The sequence below is a fragment of the Setaria viridis genome, chromosome 5, assembly GCF_005286985.2.
Source record: "Setaria viridis chromosome 5, Setaria_viridis_v4.0, whole genome shotgun sequence".
Taxonomy (NCBI): Eukaryota; Viridiplantae; Streptophyta; class Magnoliopsida; order Poales; family Poaceae; genus Setaria; species Setaria viridis.
Window position 1 is genome coordinate 32,853,484 of NC_048267.2, and position 18,853 is coordinate 32,872,336.

The window sequence follows — 18,853 nt, forward strand, 5'->3', positions numbered from 1 at the left end:
TATTTCTGATTTTTTAAGAATTTCTAGAATTTTTTTTTTCCCTAGCATGTCTCGTGAGCATTGATGCGGAGTCTCCAATTGAAAATGAGACCACATTGCTACAAAACGGTTATTTTGAAGCTTTAGCTACCTCTTATTTTTTAAGTATTCTAACACAATACTTATATAGATAACATTTTCATCCGATTGTGATAGGTTTTAGTTAGTAATTACTCAATAATATTTTCAACCACATTTACAATCTTAACTTTTCAATTTGCATTGCAGGTATGTGCTTGAATTTGTTTAATGAACTTTAAGTTTGAGCTATAATTTGAATATAGAAATCTATATTCGCATCACTTCCTCTATTTATTATAAATGATGACACACATCATGCGTATATACCTTAATTATTATATTATATTATATACTAATAATGTAATCAATAAATAATTTAGAATCATATATTGATGTTGGGAGTATATTTTTAATGAAGATGATTTGGATTCAAATTTAGAGTTGCCTCTTGTTATTTTTAATAATAGCATATGTGGATAATATAGATGCAAATTTAAGGGGTTACTTTTAATTTACTTTTAAGTATCAGTGGTGGGAAATTTAGTTACAAAGTTAGGGGTTATTTTAAATTATTTTTTATAATGGCATAAGTGGGTAATTTAGATGAAGATTAGGGCTATTTTAGTTTATTTTACATAATGGCAGAGGCGGATAATTTAGATATAAATTGAGGAGTTACTTTAGACTATTTTCATAATGACGTAGGTGGATAATTTTTTAGAAACATAATAGATCCAATGGCCATGATGATTTGAATTGGCCAGATGTTTTGCTTTTTTTTTTTTGACAATTTTTAGAATTTTTCTCTTTTTTCTAGAGTGTCCACCTAGGATCCTAGGTAGCTTCACCTAAAAGCTTCAAAAGGAGCCTCTAATTAGTAATAGTAAGATAATTTGGCGAACTGTTGTCAAAACTTATGAATCTCAACTCTTCGTTGAAAATGATTTACAACCAGTACCGTACCGAAACATGTATTTTTCACAGGTACATGTGACTGCTGACCACATGACCTATCCGGACTATTCATCTTAAAAACTAACGGTGAGATGAATATAGGTGAAGCATTTAATGGTTGAATGAATATGATGTGAGAGGAATGAACGGCCAAAATAAGGAGGAAGGAATGGTGGAGATAAGCCACTACCGTGAAACAGAATTACCGTACTAGGAAACCAGTTTGGATATGAGGTGCTAAACTTTAACAGTGTCGTATAGGATGTTCAGATACTAAAGAGAACTAAACATGAGCTAATTATAAAACTAATTGCAGAACCTGTGCTAATTCGCGAGACGAATCTATTAAGACTAATTAATCCATCATTAGCAAATGGTTACTGTAGCACCACATTATCAAATCATGGACTAATTAGGTTTAATATATTCGTCTCGCGAATTACACTCCATCTATACAATTAGTTTTGTAATTAGCCTATATTTAATACTCCTAATTAGTATCTAAACATCCGATGTGATGCCAAACAGCCCCAAAGGAAGGAATGGTGGAGATAAGCCACTACCGCGAAACAGAATTACCGTACTAGGAAACAAGTTCTTGAAAATTAGTGTGTTCTTATATCAAACATCAATAAACACATATTAAAAATGGTACAACCAAATGAAAACGACTCTGAAATATATCTTGATTGATGTGAGAGGAATGAACGGTCAAAATAAGGAGGAAGGAATGGTGAAGATAAGCCACTACCGTGAAACAGAATTACCGTACTAGGAAACCAGTTATTAAAAATTAGTGTCCTTATAACAAACATCAGTAAACACATATTAAAAATGGTACAACCAAATGAAAACGACTCTGAAATATATCTTGATGGACTCGTCGTTTTCTTTTTCTTTTTTTTTTGATTGAGGTATAGTGAGTTTTTGTGGTCATGGATGGCGTCATGTACGTACCATCCAGAAGACGGGGGATGGATAGGCCAGCGGACCAACCAGGAACAAGCCGGGAGAACGGAGGAGGGGTGAGCAGCCAAGTAAGACGTCTCCAACAGTTTGAGATAGCTACTAGCCTACGGAAAAGATAAAAAGTCTACTCTCTTGTTGGAGACGCCTTAAGGCAAAACCACCCGTCCACCCCTATATCTGTTCGCTGGGAGTGGTGCTGGATGCCTACTTGATTTTACCTGTGGACTACCGCCCGCGGATGAAGCCTCCTTTCCCGGAAAAGTACATCGGCAACTGCGTCGGCCCAGCATTCGGGATGGCGCCCAGGGGCGAGCTGGCGGCGGCAGGCGTAGGAGGCCTCTTCACGGCGTGCGCCGCGGTCGCCTCCGCCATAGACGAAGCTGTGCGCGACATCGGGACATCTAGCATGGATGCATGGATGGACCGCGTCAGGGAGTCAGTCGCGGCACTGTCCGTGGCTGGCTCTCCAAGGTTCCATGTCTACGAGCTGGACTTCGGATTTGGCCGGCCGGTGAAGGTGGACATCGTGTCCGTGGCGAGGACCGGTGCAGTGGCGGTGGGGGAGAGCCGGAGCAGCACCGGCGGGATGGAGTTTGGCGTCTCTTTGCAGCCGGCTGGCATGGAGAGGTACCGGAAGTGCTTCGCGGATGCTATCGCCTGGCTCCACGAGCCACTACGGGAAACCTTAAATTCGCCGAGTGTTTTCTTTTTGCCGAGTGTTTTTTTTCGGACACTCGGCAAACAAGCTCTTTGCCGAGTGCCAAGCCAAAAACACTCGGCAAAAAAAAACACTCGGCAAATAGGGGCTTTGCCGAGTGTCAAATGAAAAACACTCGGCAAAGCTCCCTGTTTGCCGAGTGTCAAAAAAAACACTCGGCAAAGAGGGGGGTTTGCCGAGTGTAAAAAAAAAACACTCGGCAAAGAGGGGGGTTTGCCGAGTGTCAAAAAAAAACACTCGGCAAATAGGGGGGTTTGCCTAGTATTTTTTTTGACACTCGGCAAAAAAATAATTTCTTTTTCTCTTTTCACCATGAAATTTTTTCTACTCCCTACATACAACATGTGGTACTCCATGTTAAAATTTGGTATATTTTTGAATTTATTTGCTATATTTATTTAATTAATTGCATTTCAAGGGAATTTTTGGTATAAGTCAAATTTGAACTGCAAGTGATTCAAATTATGGAATAAAATGAGTAGAAAAATGATATTCATGTTATTTAGACCAATTTGAGACCTGACCCATGAAATGAAAAGAAATTTCGAACATCTTGTTCAGGAAACACGACCATGAACGTGTGGCAGTAGTATTTTTAAATTGTAAAAAAACAATCAAAGTCTGAAAATTATGAGATTTGCCATGATGTGATGATATAATACGTGGAGGCTGTGGAAAAAAATTGAGAAGATTTTGCACATTTTATCATGTACGATGATTACAAACCGAAGCATCTCAGAAGAAGAATAGTAACTTTGAGAAGGATTCGAAAAAATTTAGAGTCGAAGTGACGGTCGAGTTCGGTTTGACTACAAAACTTTTTGTATAGTCAGTAGAGAACCTATATTGGTTCGTGTGAAAATTTGGTATTTTTTTGAAACTGTTGGATATTTTTTAAATTTTTTTCAAAATTTTTTTGCCGAGTGTCCTACGTTGGACACTCGGCAAAGAAACTCTTTACCGAGTGTCCACGTAGGACACTCGGCAAACAGACGGCACCAAACAAATATCGCCCCCCCGGCCCCCTCCCCACTCTCGTCTCTATCTTCCGCACGCCTCGGCCCCCTCCCCCCACTCTCCTCTCTTCCTCCGCACGCCTCCGCACGCCTCCGCCGCCGCCGCCGCCGCCCGCCTCCGCCGCCACCGGCTCCCCTCCCTCGCCTAGCGCGCCCCCTCCCCTCCCTCCCGAGCCCCTCCCCCACCATCACCATCGCCCGGCGCCCCCGACCCCGCCGCCGCCGCCGCCGCCGGCCCCGCCACCCCCGGATCCGCTGCCGCCCGCCGCCCCCAGCCCCGCCGCCACCGGATCCGCCGCCGCCCGACGCCCCCGGCCCCGGATCCGCCGCCGCCCGCCGCCCCCGGCCCCGGATCCGCCGCCGCTCGAGCAGGAGCAGGTGGTGGCGGTGGCGGTGGCGGCGGCGGAGCAGGTGGCGGCGGCGGCGGAGCAGGAGCAGGTGGTGGCGGTGGCGATGGCGGCGGCCACGACTACGACGGCCTCTCCTACACCTCCGTCGACCCCCAAGAGCACCATGGGGAAGGACCTCTTCTGGGCCATCCGCGGCGGTGGCTGGCGGCGGTGTGGATGGCGGCGGCGGCGGAGCAGGTGGCGGCGGCAGCGGAGCAGGAGCAGGTGGTGGCGGTGGAGATGATTTTTTTTTTTTTTCAATAATTGTTCGCCGAGTGTTTTCTAGGCACTCGGCAAAGTCTTTGCCGAGTGCCCGACACAAAACACTCGGCGAACCAGTGTTTGCCGTCATGAAATTTGCCGAGTGTCGTTTGCCGAGTGTTACACTCGGCAAACGTTTCGCCGAGGGTTTTCTGGCCTTCGCCGAGTGCCCCAGGCACTCGGCGAACTGTCTGTTTCCCGTAGTGAGCGATCTCGCTGAGATGAGATGTGTGGCTGCTGAACTAGGTGGCGGGGCGACAAGCCAATCTAATAGTCTACTAGAAGATCTTGTTACGCACTGTAAAAAATGGTTTCCAAGGTGGTTCAAACGCATTTGGAGGGGTGGGCACGCTATCCGCTTTCCGCTTTCGCAGCTATAAATAGCTGTTTGTAGGAGTAGGTAACTGACCCGTCCCTATCAACCGTCTGTGGAGGGTGATGGCGTCACCCGTCCCTGAAAATGTCGTTCCTGCTAAAAAATTCAACGATTCAAATTTGAATTTGCTTTCGTGCCAGTTTTTAGAACTTTTGGTCCCCCCCTACAAACCGTTTTCTATAGCATTACTAAAAGATAACTTTGAGACTATTATATGACAGAAACATTTTGAAATAGAATATACAAACAATAAAATTTCTACCTTGACAAGTCAAGTTGTTGCACGTCGTCACTTGCACATCGCGGCCACCTGCTTCTCGATGTCGAAGGATACTGCGGTAACCAAAATACTTAGCTTTCACCTGATACAATCACACCAAAGAAACCAATTAGCACCAGAGCTAATTAAGATCCAAGAAGTAAACAAAGGACTCAAGACCTGAAAAGGATTGGAAACTACGAAAATTTGTCCTACAGAATAATACAATATTCCGGATTGGTATATTATATTGAAGGATCAAGCGTACGACCAGGTTTGTTCCAAAGCCGCTCATTCCAAAACTGAGGCTGGCACATGCCACTAAAATATGTCAACAACCACTAGCCGCTCATTCCAAAACTGAGGCTGGCACATGGCACTAAAATATGTCAACAACCACTAGTAGAGAACTGACTTTCGATACACCCTCTTTTAATCCCGGTTTAAAGTAGGCCCGGTACAAAAGGGGTGCACGGAGCTTTACTCCCGGTTGGTATTTGCAACCGGAACTAAAAGTCACCTTTTATCCTGGTTCAAAAATCAGCCACCCGTGGGGGACCCTTTAGTCCCGGGTGAAAAAAATCAGCTACCCGTGGGGGATCCTTTTGTCCCGGGTGGTAAGAATAACCGGGACTAAAGGTCACTCTTTTAATCTCGGTTGGTGTTACCACCTGGGACTAAAGCTCACAACACCAACCGGGATAAAAGGGGGTCTTTTATCCTGGTTGGTATTACAAATCGGGATAAAAGGGTCCCTGCCGTAAGCTTGAGAAGGTTTCCTCCAGATCGGCGATGAGTTCCTCCTGGTTTCTTATTTTGACGATTGCGTCGTCTACGTAAGCTTCAACATTGCGGTGTAATTTTTTTTCGAAACACATCCGTATAGCTCGTTGGTAGGTTACCCCTGCGTTTTTTAGTCCAAATGACATTGTCTTGTAGCATAAAGCCCCAAATGGTGTGATGAAGGCTGTTTTAGCTTGATTTTCTTCTTTGAGGCTTATCTGATGATAGCCTGAATAACAGTCGAGAAAGCATAGTAGAGTGCACCCAGCAGTGGAGTCGACTACTTGGTCGATCCTGGGTAGCCCGAAAGGGTCTTTTGGACAGTGTTTGTTGAGGTCTGTGTAATCGATGCACATTCTCCATTCGTTGTTTTGCTTGCGAACAAGTACGGGATTGGCTAGCCAGTCAGGGTGAAAGACTTCTTTGATGAACCTTGTCGCGAGTAGCTTGGCTAGCTCTTTTTTGATTGCTTCTCGTCTGTCCTGGGCGAACCTGTGAAGTCGCTGTCATTTTGGGGTAGCTTTGGGATCAACATTTAAAGAGTGCTCAATCAGCTCCTTGGGCACACTGAGCATGTCAGCTGGCTTTCAAGCAAAGATATCATGGTTAGCTCGAAGGAAGTTGATGAGCGCAGATTCCTATTTGGGATCTAGCCCTATTCCAATCAGGGCTATCTTGGAGGAGTCACCCATCTAGAGATCGACTCGTTTGAAATCTTTCTTGCTTGCGGGTTTCACCTTTGTGGATCCCGACTTGTTTTCTGGGATCTCGAGTTCGGTTAGGTGAAGTTTCTTTGAAGCTATGAAGACTTGTTGCATGGGGCTAGGTGCTTGAGAAGTCGCGGCGATCTCCACGGTTTTAGTGTCGCATTCGTAGGATCGCCGCAGATCTCCCCGTAGCGTTAGTTCTCCCTTGGGCTCTGGCATTTTGAGTACCAAGTAAACGTAATATGGTATGGCCATGAACTTGATGAGTGCTGGCCTTCTGAGTATGGCGTGGTAAGATGTCTCGAAGTCGGCGACTTCAAATCTGATGTACTCAGTGCGGTAGTGTTCCTTAGTTCCAAAGGTAACCGGAAGGACGACTTGTTCTAGCGGTATAGCTGCATTTCCTGGTACGATGCCGTAGAAGGGTGAATCTGTTGGAGTGAGCATTTCTGTGACGTCGAGGCACATCTTCCTTAGTGTATTGGCGAAAATGACGTTGAGTCTACTTCCGCCATCGATGAGTACCTTTGTCAGCTTTGATCTTGCCACAACGGGGTCGAGTACTAGAGGGAATCGGCCTGGCTAGAGAATTTTGTCCACTGGTCCTTTCTGCTGAAGGTTATGGGTACTTCTACCCATTTTAGGGGTGTTGGATCTATTGGCTCGATGGCCATGATTTCCCTGAGTACGAGTTTGCTGGCTCGCTTAGATGCGGTGCCTAGGATTCTTCCAAAAATGACGTTGACTGTCTTGGAGGCGGTCTGGAAGTCGCCTTCTTTTTCTTCGTCGTTGTAGACTTTGTTCTTGCCCTTATCTTTTTTCTTGTTGTATTCTTTAGGGGGTGGTGGTGTGGGTAAGTCTTGCATTACTCAGCGCATGCTGGAGTAGTCTATTGCCGAGTGTTTGTTAGTCGGGTGCCATGGGCACTGCTTTTTGAGTAGCTCGGTGAAGGTTGGCCCTTCGTCGTTTTTGCGGGATGCCTTTTTCCCGGAGTTAGTCATGGAAGCAATGGTGCTGTCGGGTTTCCTTTTGCGATTTTGATTACTCGAAAAGTTGTTTCGAGTATCATTGTGTCGAGTCCTATCCTGATCATTGTTGTTGTTGTCGCGTCCATGGTTGTGATGAGAGCCGAACCATTCTCGCTCTTTGTCTTCTTCATCTGCCCACTGCTGTACCATGACTTTGAGGTCTTTGACAGTAGATGGTCGTCGTCTACTGAAGTCTTGGTATGTTCGTCGATCGTAGAGTCCATTTTGGAAGCACTCGATGACGTCTGTTTCTGAAATGTCAACTAGAGTTGCCTTCTTTTCGAAGAATCAGCGCAAGTGGTCGCGTAGTTTTTCACCTTCTTTCTACTTTATTTGACTCAAGTCAATCTTGTTGCCTGGTCTAGCCATGGAGCCGGCATAATTGTTGGTGAAAGCCTTTATCAAATCTGCCCAAGAGTCGATTGATCTAGGTTTGAGTGACTCAAGCCACGTCAGCGGTGCGGGCTCCATGCATATGGGAAAGTGGATGACTTTGGTATCATTATTACCCCTAGCTGCCTGCACCGCCAAAGAGTAGCATCGTAGCCATTGAATTGGGTCTTGCTTGCCATCATACTTTGTGATTACTGTTGGTTTGAACTTCTCGGGTAATCTTGTCCTCATTACCCAATTTTTGAAAGCAGGAAGTGGTTGTAGTTGTCGAATTCTCGCTCTCGCTGACTGTTGATTATTTCCCGTAAATTACTGAAATTTGATACTTCATGATTTTTTCGAGTAGGGCGAGGACTTTTTACAGAGTTGGTGCAGCTGACTTCTCCATTGTCGTATTGGAGCATTGTGTTTACTCAGACCTTGGCTGTGCTGCCTTGGTTGGTTTACAACTTCGTTGTCGTTTCTCTGTGCTTCGTTGGGGTTGTTGTTAGCTGCAACACCTCTACTGCCTTCTTGATGAACTGCGATGCGGGGAACAAACGGGATTGGTGATTCTTTGTCGAGTAGCTTGTAAGCTTGTTCTGCGAGTTGTGCAATTAGTCCGTTGCCTCGCCGTGCGAGCTGAGTTGTGACTTCATTGTCTCTGTCTCGAGGTATTAGCGTCGAGATAAGGTTGATAGAGGCAATTGCTGCAAGTGGAGTGGTATGTTCTTGAGCCTGTACTGCATCAAATGCTCTTTCGAGGTTTGTGATGGGAATGTTTGTAGCGAGCGTCTGTCGTCGCTCAGCCCGAGTAGCATTGCGTATCCTTCTTTGGTTCCTTTGATCGGAAGTTTCGTCTTGTGTGGTGTTAGCTGTTGACTCGTCTTCTGAGACATTGTTGAGTTGTGCTAATCGCCTGGGGGTTCTCTGTTGGCTAGTACCCGGGTTGTTATTTTGAGTAATAACGAAAACTTCTCTGTCTGGGTAGTAGCTTCCAGAGCTTGATGTCGCAATTTCTGTAGAACTTTCCTCGCGGCTTGAAGTGAGTGGGACGCCTTCTTGGTATGAGAGGTTGTCTATGTGAGCGACAAGGCGCGACTCGTAGTCACGGGTGAGGGATGGTCTCATACCTGGCTAGTGAACGAATCTGCCTTGCGATGTCGAAGTTATTACCAGTCGCTGGGCTGGTCCTATCAGTGGGATCTCTGGGAGATAGACCGAGTCGGAGTCGCCATCTTCATCGTTCCCGTGTTCGAGTAGAGTTCGAGTGAGGAAACTTTGGTATACTTCGGCTGCATTGTGGAGTTCGTGTGGAAACCGTTTTGGAGTCGAAGTTGGTTTGGGAAGTGACTGGGACAGACTAGTCCAAATTGAGGTCGGGTCCGATGCGTAGTCGAACTTGGGATTGTTGACTTTGAAATTTTGATTTTTTCTGACCGAATCCTCCGATTTCTTCTCCTGGACATTGATGACCTGGCACCGAAATGATCCAGCGCCGTCGGCGATGCAGAGCCAGGATCCAAAAATGAAGGTTGCGCCACTTTGATGGTGAAGACAGGCTTGAAAACAACGGACGCCATCGAGCTCACGCTGAGAAACTCGACGAGCTCCCCTACCTGACGCGCCAGCTGTCGGTGTTTTAGACCGGCAACCCGCCTAGGGGGTACCCTAGGTGGTCTTTTATGCGGTAAGGGCCGTCGAGAATCAAGGAGTCGATGGTGACGCAAGGAACACGATTTAGACAGGTTCGGGCCGCTAGATCGCGTAATACGCTACGTCCTGTATGTTTGGTTGTATTGATCTTAGATGTACTGGAGTTATTGTTGGGGGGGTCCCTGCCCGCCCTTATATACACGGAGGGCAGGGTTACAAGTATGAGTCCTAGTCGAGTACAATTATAGAGTTCTACTCGGTATGGCCCGAATAGTTTCCATTTACATACTTAACTAGTCCGATTGGGATAATCCAATCCCCTTGTCTTGATCATGTCCGAGTACGTCCCTTAGTGGGTCGTCCAGGACCTACTCGTGGGCCTGGGGTGCATGCCCGACAGTCCCCCACGTGTAGACTAAATCCTTTGGACCCTTTTATCCCGGTTTGTGATACCAACCGGGATAAAAGGGTCCCCCACAAATTAGTATAAAAGGATTGGATCCCCTATAAAAGGATAAAAGGATTGGTATTACTAACCGGGATAAAAGACACCCCTTTTGTCTCGATTGCTTTATCCCGGATGATTTTTCGAGAGATTTGCACCCTTCCAACCGGGACTAATACTTAGTTTTCTACCGGTGAATGTAATAATTGAGATAACTTGTGTACTGGTATTTTTTTACAGCAACTAGCATCGTCCAATTGGTTGTTACATCGTAAGCCTCGGTTTTAGTGGCATGGCAAAAAAAAAAGCAGCAGAAGTCTAGTTCGGATTGGTTCATTGTTCAGCTTCTAGCTCGAGCTAGCTGACTCGTTAGGCTCGCGAGCTAGGCACAAAACACAATACTAGAACAAAAAACGATTGATAGAACTCTTGATGTGGAAATCCCATCAAAATAATGCATGCCCAAGAACAAACATAGCTGGAGCGAGTAAAGTTTGTTCCAAATCCAACAAAATTCGTTAACATTGCACTTGCACCCCAATTCTTGAATAGATAAGCGTGCCATTTCGATTCTCAAACAGACAAGCTAGATAATACTTTCTTTATTCAAAATTAGGTCGTTTTGATTTTTTAAGATTAATAATTTTTGCTATATGTATAGATATACATTATGTCTAGATATATAGTAAAATCTATCACACAGAAGCCAAAACGATTTATAATTTTAAAGGGAGGAAGCAGTAACATTGATCCGGGAGACTATCACCTTCACCACGCTGGCCCCAACCCAGGCCCCAACCCAGGCTGCCCAAGAAGGAGCGGCTGCACCAAGGAAAAGGAAGGGCCCTCTGCTTGCGCACCTGCACCACTGCATGCTGGCTGGCAACCGCTGGTGTGGGCGCCGGTGCGTGATATACATAGGGCTAATGGCATAGTTACATGCGCCTACTGGTTCAACCCCTCACATGCAAACTCTCTTAGATTGCATACATAAAAAAACTGAGTAGTCTACAATTATATTTAATTTAATCGTGTCCACCAGGATTGAAACCCGACATTTCTAACTCTAATACTATATTGAGTTGCATGCACGAACCAGTTCAACCAAAGTCGTTATAGGGGTGGCAAGTGACGGCGACGCGGCGATAGAGGGAGAGGGACAAAAAGGCCCGGTTGGCTCATGGGTTGTTGGCGGCTGGCGTTATGCGATGTCTCAACCCTATAGCTCGAGCCAACTCATTATAACATCCGAGCTAAGAACTTGGCTTGGCTCAAATACAATGGATTGTGTTGATGATCAAAATTAGCAGATCTGACCCAACCGCCAACCGGTCAGACCGGTTTGGGCAAAGTGCTGCTGCAGAAGGCCCCTCAAAGTGCATTGAAGACTTCAAAGCTTGGGGGGGGGGGAGGAAGACAAGAGCAGGGATGCCGGTTCTATGAAGACCGGTTTGACTGACGCAAAACCGGTCTGACCGGCCTCATCCAAGAGCAGTGGGGCTGACTCTAAATTGAGTAACAAGGTGAAGGTGACCTTCGAGGAACTTTTGGCCAAGTAGAAGAAGGGAGGAACTAACCAGAAACGAGGAAACGAGGAAGTTGGCCAAATAAAGGTAAAGGATTGAATTCTTCACCAAAACACAAAAGTCAACCATACTCTTGTGAGCCTCAAGTTAATTATATTGTTGCACCTTATTCATGTTTTGGACCAACTACACCATGAACTTGGTCACATCCTTGCTATTATTCACCTTTCGATTATAGTAGTTTACATATGCACCATATCTCATTCAATACCCTCCTACGTATCCAAATTATGGTTCATTGCAAAGACCAATGGTTACTAATAATGATCTGGTCAGAAGTGCATCTGTTGGTAATAAAGGAGGTGAGAAAGACAGCTAGAAAGATTCAAAGTAACTATAGCTGAGGTGGTGTCCCATAGGTTTGTCTCGTACTCAAAAGAGAATATTACAACACTACGGAAGCAAGGATTAGTGGAAAACATACAGAGGTGATGTCGGTGAGGTCAGCACCAACTAAGAAGGTATGGATATCAAAGCAAGCTATTCCTTAATTTGAAAGCAAGTTTCATGGCCGATAGCATTCTATCGGCCTTAGAAGCAATATATATAGCCGATGCAATGTTCATCATCATCCTTAGGTAATTTTAGTCCAGAAGAATATTTTTTGGCATGCATACTTCGCCAAAAATTGGGGGGAAGGGGCATGTGTTGACGATCAAAATTGGCAGATCTGGCCAGACCGGTCTCTAAACCGGTCAGACTGATTTGGGCAAATTGCTCAAAATGCAAATTAGGCTTCATGATTGTGTAGCTCTCGTCGAGGTGATCAAAATACATATGTAGAATGTTCGATTTTGAAGTTCGGATGAGAGAGTTACGACATCGGGAATTGCACCCGAGCAAACTGGTCATACTGGTTTTAACCTGTAATAGTCCGAGTAGGAGTTATAGTTTGGCACGAAATTTGAAAGGATTTTGACTTCTAATGGGGCAAGATCTCCCCTCCCTAATGGCCACAGCCAATTGAGGGTATCCAATCGATCAAAAACACATATTTTATCTTTTTTACCTTTTGTTTTACCCTAGCTTTTTCAATCTATTACTTGTGGTTCATTCTTCGTCTCTATGGCGATTGAGGATGCTCTAGGTGTCCTGCCGACCCTAGAGCAACCCTGTATGCGCTTGCCCTTACGGAATCCCTCCCGGGCGAGCGTTCGTTTTTCATTGGCTGCCCCGACGAACCGGTCTGACCGGTCTGCCGAACCGGTCTGACCAACCCATGCAGAGGTGCTGCAAAGAGCTCCTCCCCACACTGCACGTTTGAGTGCTCAGGTATTTGGCATTGGTGTGAAATGGTTTTAGTGAGCTGGTTTCTGAATAGGTTTTGGTGGGTGATGGATTTAGATGCCTGGTGACTAGAGTGGTTTGGATGGCCTACTAGAGTACTGTGTGTGGTTCGCATTGGATCCGTTGAATGAAATCGTGGGTGGTACCGTGGTTTGTGTACGCATGTTTCCTCAGCCAATCAAAAGATCCAAGTAGCATTCACAACGTACGGGTCATAATTGCACATCTCTTGTAAATATGCTTTTTGCACTGTTCTGTTCCTAGCTAGATGAGTTCTGGCTTTTTTTTTTAAGAAAATAGAGACTGGACACTCAGGTGGTGTTTGGCTCGGGGTTAAATTTTAGCCTTATCATATCGGATGTTTAGATACTAATTAGGAGTATTAAACATAGTTTAATTATAAAACTAATTGCATAAATGGAGTCTAATTCGTGAGACGAATCTATTAAGCCTAATTAGTCCATGATTTGACAATACGTTAGTCCATGATTTGACAATGTGGTGCTACAGTTCCCATTTGATAATGATGGATTAACTAGGCTTAATAGATTCGTCTCGCGAATTAGCCTAGGGGTTCTGTAACTAGGTAACTAGGTTTATAATTAGCTCATGTTTAGTCCTCCTAATTACCATTCGAACATTAAATGTGACAGGGCTAAAGTTTAATCCCTAGTATCCAAACAGCCCCTCAATAGTTGATCATACAACTTGAGATTTGATCAGGATATCTTCTTTAATTCCCGGCCCCTATCTTTACTCCAAAGATAAACAATCCTGCTAGCTTTTCGAAGATGCAAATATTCGGAGCTGGAAAGACATTCTTTATTTGAATGATTTAACCTGAGCTTTACTCCCTCCTGGAAGAATACTTCCTCGCTGCCTTGATGCTGTTGTGTACGTACTACCAGGTGGATTCTACTGACAAGTAACGGTTCGGCGAGTCGAAGGAGCTGGATGCTGATCTTCTTGTGGACGGAAGCAGATCGCATCCCTTCGTTAGTTTCAATCAATGAAGCTATCACTTATCTTTCACCCATCGACGTTCATCGATGAGAAGGATGCGGGTGGCGTGGCTTTGCTTTGCATGGCCGTTTGGTGGCCGGTGCAAAATGAGCGATTGTTCAGGGCCTCCAAATCTCCAATTACTACTAATCAACAAAGCTTAATTAGTTAATTAAGTAGAAAAAAGCTGCACACTTATGTATGAAAAGCCCACAAGTTAAAGCCCAGTACACATGCATGAATAACCCCTACGCTAGCTGATGTTGCCAGTTTGGCTTCATTAGCTGTACATGATCGGAGGATTAGCGCCCACGCCTCTTCCTATTCCTCTGCGCAGGGCTGCCAGTCGCCGTCGCTGGTGGAGGCTTTGTGTGCTACGCGGCTATGCTGACCTGCCGGCAACATTGCGCGCCCACACCCAGAGCAGTTTGGTTTTTGCTGCATTTTCAAATTTCAGGACCCCTTATGGATTTTGTTTGCTTTGTAGGTGGTGGGACTCACGATAGCTACGCGTCGGCTGCTTGTGGCGCCGATCCATAGCAGGCAATTGCAGGCTTGCAGCTGGTTGGACGTACGGATGTGTGTGATCAAGACTACTGATGATGGATGGTAAGTCCTTGTTTACTTCCCAAGTTGGGAGGTGCCAAATTGGCATTTTGCCATAAATGCGACACTGTAGCGTTTCGTTTGTATTTGTGAATTATTGTCCAAATATTGACTAATTAGGCTCAAAAGATTCGTCTCGCAAAGTACAACAAAACTGTGCAATTAGTTTTTGATTTCGTCTACATTTAGTACTCCATGCATGTACCGCAAGTTTGATGTGATGGGGAATCTTCTTTTTGCATAGTGTCAAAGTTGGGAGTTTTGTGGGAAGTAAACAAGGGCTAAGATGGACATATGGAGTACTCCCTCCGTCCTTTAAATAACTGTCGTTTTCGTTTCCCGAGAAATAATTTTGACTAAATATATATAAAAATATATTAATATTTATGATATAAAATGGTGCACATATTTTTTACAAATCCAGTCAAACTTGCGGCACGAAAATCAAAAGCGGCAGTTATTTAGGGACGGAGGGAGTACGTGAAAAGGTTTTAAACTATACTCAACATTTAATTTCTCATACATATACTCTTACGTTTGGAATCATAAGATTTGATTTGTATACATAATTTTTACTATACAAAATTCATGTCATTATTAAAAATACTTTCTTGTAAGTGAAAAATCAATAGAGTTTTTTTGTTAAAGGGATGCCCTAAGTGGAGGGAGCGTTATCAGTTGCTAGAAAAATATGTCCTGTTAGAAGCACATACACTTCAAAGCACGATTCTTTAGGGAAGAAAAACTTTTCTACACTCTCATAACAGTACTTCGAAACTTGCTAAGTTTTTGAAAATTATGTACCCTAACACAAAACATCATTAAATAGTCAAAAGCAGTTAATCCAAAGAAAAAAATGCATCAGTGCTCACCAAGAGCAATCATCCACCCAAAGATAACACTACTGGAAAAATCGCCTCTAGTACCGATTCCCAACCACCCTCTAGTACCGGTTGTACAACCGGTACTAGAGGGGTCCTTTAGTTACCAACCGGTACTAAAGGGCCTCCCACACCGCCCGGGGGGGGGGCGCTCGGTTGTACCAAACCCCACCCAGTAGTAATTTTTTTGCTTTCTTTTCTTATTTATGGAAAAAAAGTTATAAAATACTTGTCTCACACACTATATATATGGAAAAAAAGTTATGAAATACTTGTTGTGTTAAATGAAGTGTCACAAGATGTGAAAATTCAACACATACCAGGAATTTAGCTCTCCAATCAAGTTCCTCCTTGAATTCACCCGCGTGTGTTCGATGGAATCGAGTCCATGCTTTGCTCATAGCGTCTATGATGTCTTGGAATCTTTCTTTTTTTTTCTCAAAGAGTCGAAGACATATATGGCGCTCAAATCAGACCCAACAACAATGAGGAATTGACTAGAGCGTAGATTTTAAAGTTAGAGAAATATACTAAAGACTTACAGGACCCAACAACTGATGAGTGACTTGTCTAGTGCATCTTGATTGAATAGGAAATATAGTTCCTCTAGCCCCACTAGTATGATGCTATCCCCATCGAAGTAATGTTCATCACCAATCCGAACTTCCATCACAATGCAACCCTGTGCTGAAGCCACCATGTACCATTCGTGCAGCTTGTACATCTTCGTTGGGAGATGTTTCACCAAGCGTGGTCACACGAGAAGTTTATCATACTCATAGTTCCATTTAGCAGGCACAGGGTGCGTAGAGATGTTATCCTCCCCTCGAAGTTGTGCTGTTGTCAGATTTGTATCGTTAGCGAATTCCAACAGGTTCTTATCAAACTCAGAAAGCACCACGAGTGGGGCAACCAACCAATTGGTTGGATTGCTCTCCAAGTTGAGGAATAGTTGACCCACTTTTCTTCCTCTTCTGAGCTGCCTGCTTTGTTATTTGCCTTTCGTAAGCAGTTAGTGCATGTTTCTCTGACTTTTTCCTTTGCTCTGCCTCCATTCTTCTGATGAAAGACCGAAGTTTACGCTTATAAAGTGGTGTCTCCGAATTCTATTTCTTCCTCCATGCTTCTTTTTGATCCTCTTTCCATGCTTCGTACTCAGCATCCCAGCCTTGGATTCCTCATCCGTCATATCATATGTAATTTCTCACCTGGTTGCTTCTCCTTCTTCTTAGGAGGTGGAGGAGGAACTGAACGCTTCTTCATAGGAGGGGGAGGTGGACTCATGCTTGGATCCCTTTCTGGTACTGGACTCATGCTAGGAGACCTGTCTGGTAGTGGAGAGGGTGCCCTGGCAGATGGCATATGTGATCTTGCCCTTGAGCCCTGAGGAGATGATCCCAAGATCAAGGGATTCGGCTGCATAATCCTTATGTAGCGCTTGGGCCACTGAATCCAACCATGGATAGTTTCTCCTAGATTCTTTTCCCCGTCACCTCCAGGGATCTCCAGCTCTAGGTCATCCTAACCGTCAGCCACTCGGTCCACCCCAACTTTGGCATAGTGAGCTTGAATCTCCATACCATGTAGTGTTGGCCTTGCGTTGGTTGCTCAGCCACACCATAAGCTAGGACTATGAGCTTGTTTTTCACGGGAGTAACAAGCTCACAAGGGGCTCTCCCTATGATGTCATCCACGGGGTGGCGTTCCTCAAGTATCTCAGTGGATCCTCCAGCTAGGGCTTCCGTGGAAGTAACACTACTTTGATGCTGAGTCGGGCTTACGTCGACATGTGGCCCTAATGCTGCAGCAGCTGCTTGTTCACTGGCTTGTTTGCTCAGATCTAGGACCACATGCCGGTCTATTATTTTCTCCATTCTTGCCTCTGATGATGCTACTTGTTCTTGCACCTCTCGTAGCTATCGTGCTTGGTCTGTCTTTGTTCTTTGCCGATTTCTATATGATTCAATGTGCTTACAAAAGGCAAACTTCCACAAAATGAGTCCTTTGCCTCGGCATCGTCCAGGGTGTTCGGGATTTCCAGGTGCCATTGTCAGCTCATCCCTCTCTTGATCAGGCACGAAGGATCCATCGACCATTTTGTTTACTAAGTCATCAAGTCTCGTAGCCGCTTCTCTTATTTCATTGCCGAACACAATTGATCCATCTTCGGGATTGAGCCTGCCGCCATGAGCATAAAACCAATTCTTTGCTCACTCAAGCCATTCAAGAGTATATGGTACTATTCCCTTAGCAATTAGGTCATCTTCCATCCTTTGCCATTTCACGACCCCCAACTTGTAACCTCCTGTCCCAAGGTCATGGAAGTATTGCTTCTCTTGGGCATTGCCGGTGTTGGTCAGGGTTGACGACTGGCTCTTGTTTGACTCCTTGAACTGTACAAAGGAATCCCAGTGATCCCTTAACTTTGGGTGCTTATTGAAATCAGGTGTAAGCCCCTTCTTTATGTACTCTTTGTTCAAGTTTTTCTTGTATGTCTAAAACGCAATTGCATCCTTCTTCAAGCCTCATTCTTTCAATTTTTCTTCGGGAAAATTTTTGAATGTGAAGTTATCTTTTACTTGTTCCCATAACATAGCCTTCTCTCGGTTAGGTACGTAAAGGAGCGGGTTTGTGCCGACCGGGATGTTGTTAGGTTTTTTTCCAATTCTGAACGATGATTGGGATGTTATCTCTAACAAGGAACCCAAGCTGATTCACCAACTTTGTCTTAGCATTGGCAGGAGCAATCGGTTCACCATCTTTAGCAATTTCTGTGATGATACTCTAACTTCTTGTTCTTGCCTCATTTCTTTTGAGGCCTGCTGCTCGATCCAGATGGCTAAAAAACAACAATTGAAATGCTGCGTGATTGGAATGTTGCGTGATGATGTTTCTTTTGAAAAGAAGAGAATTCAAATAATGTTTACATATAATACTTGCTATACCTCGCCTTGTTGCCCATCATTGCCTCCCTCGGCAACTGGTTGCTCCTCATTGCCTCCCTTAACAATTGGTTGCTCCTCATTGCCATCAACAGCCAGGTTGAGGTAGATGTCAGCCTGGCTGTGATTGATCTCTTCATCTGGTTGATTGCCACCTTCAGCAATCATCTGATATATGAGTTCCTCTCCCTTTTGAGGGTCATGCTCGTCCTCTGATCGTGCCATTGTAACTAGTATAATATAAAAGGGTGACTAAAAAAGATTTAAACACTTACACAATTGGTTGAAATAAATAAATTACTAAATAAATAACAATTTGTAACAATAAATAAAAAGAATTAAAGACTTATAACAAGAATTACTAATATGTAACATGGCATGTCGTACAATTTACAATTAATAAGTTTTTCCAATAATTTCCAACAATAATAAAAAAGAAATAAAAAAGAATTGATAATAAAAATAGAATGAAACACTGCTACAAAATGACAACAAAAATAGAATGAAACAATTATACAATAATTGAGTGAACAAAATTATTTACAGTGATTTGCAC

At 44.3% G+C, this 18,853-nt stretch overlaps 1 protein-coding gene across 1 annotated transcript; it reads left to right on the forward strand.

Moving 5' to 3' along the window:
- The first annotated feature begins 2,221 nt into the window (after window positions 1-2,221).
- LOC117856457 (phenolic glucoside malonyltransferase 1) lies at window positions 2,222-18,513 on the forward strand. Its single transcript, XM_072294012.1, has 2 exons — window positions 2,222-2,610; window positions 18,393-18,513. Exons 1-2 carry the CDS (start codon window positions 2,222-2,224, stop codon window positions 18,511-18,513), a joined length of 510 nt encoding a protein of 169 aa, XP_072150113.1.
- The last annotated feature ends 340 nt before the right edge of the window (window positions 18,514-18,853 follow it).

What these genes read in the sequence shown, in the direction of transcription:
- LOC117856457 (XM_072294012.1), top strand. Translation starts at nt 2,222, where the DNA reads ATGAAGCCTCCTTTCCCGGAAAAGTACATCGGCAACTGCGTCGGCCCA. An exon ending in CAGCCGGCTGGCATGGAGAG is followed by an intron (nt 2,611 to 18,392) that starts GTACCGGAAGTG and finishes TGCCATCAACAG; the next exon opens with CCAGGTTGAGGTAGATGTCA.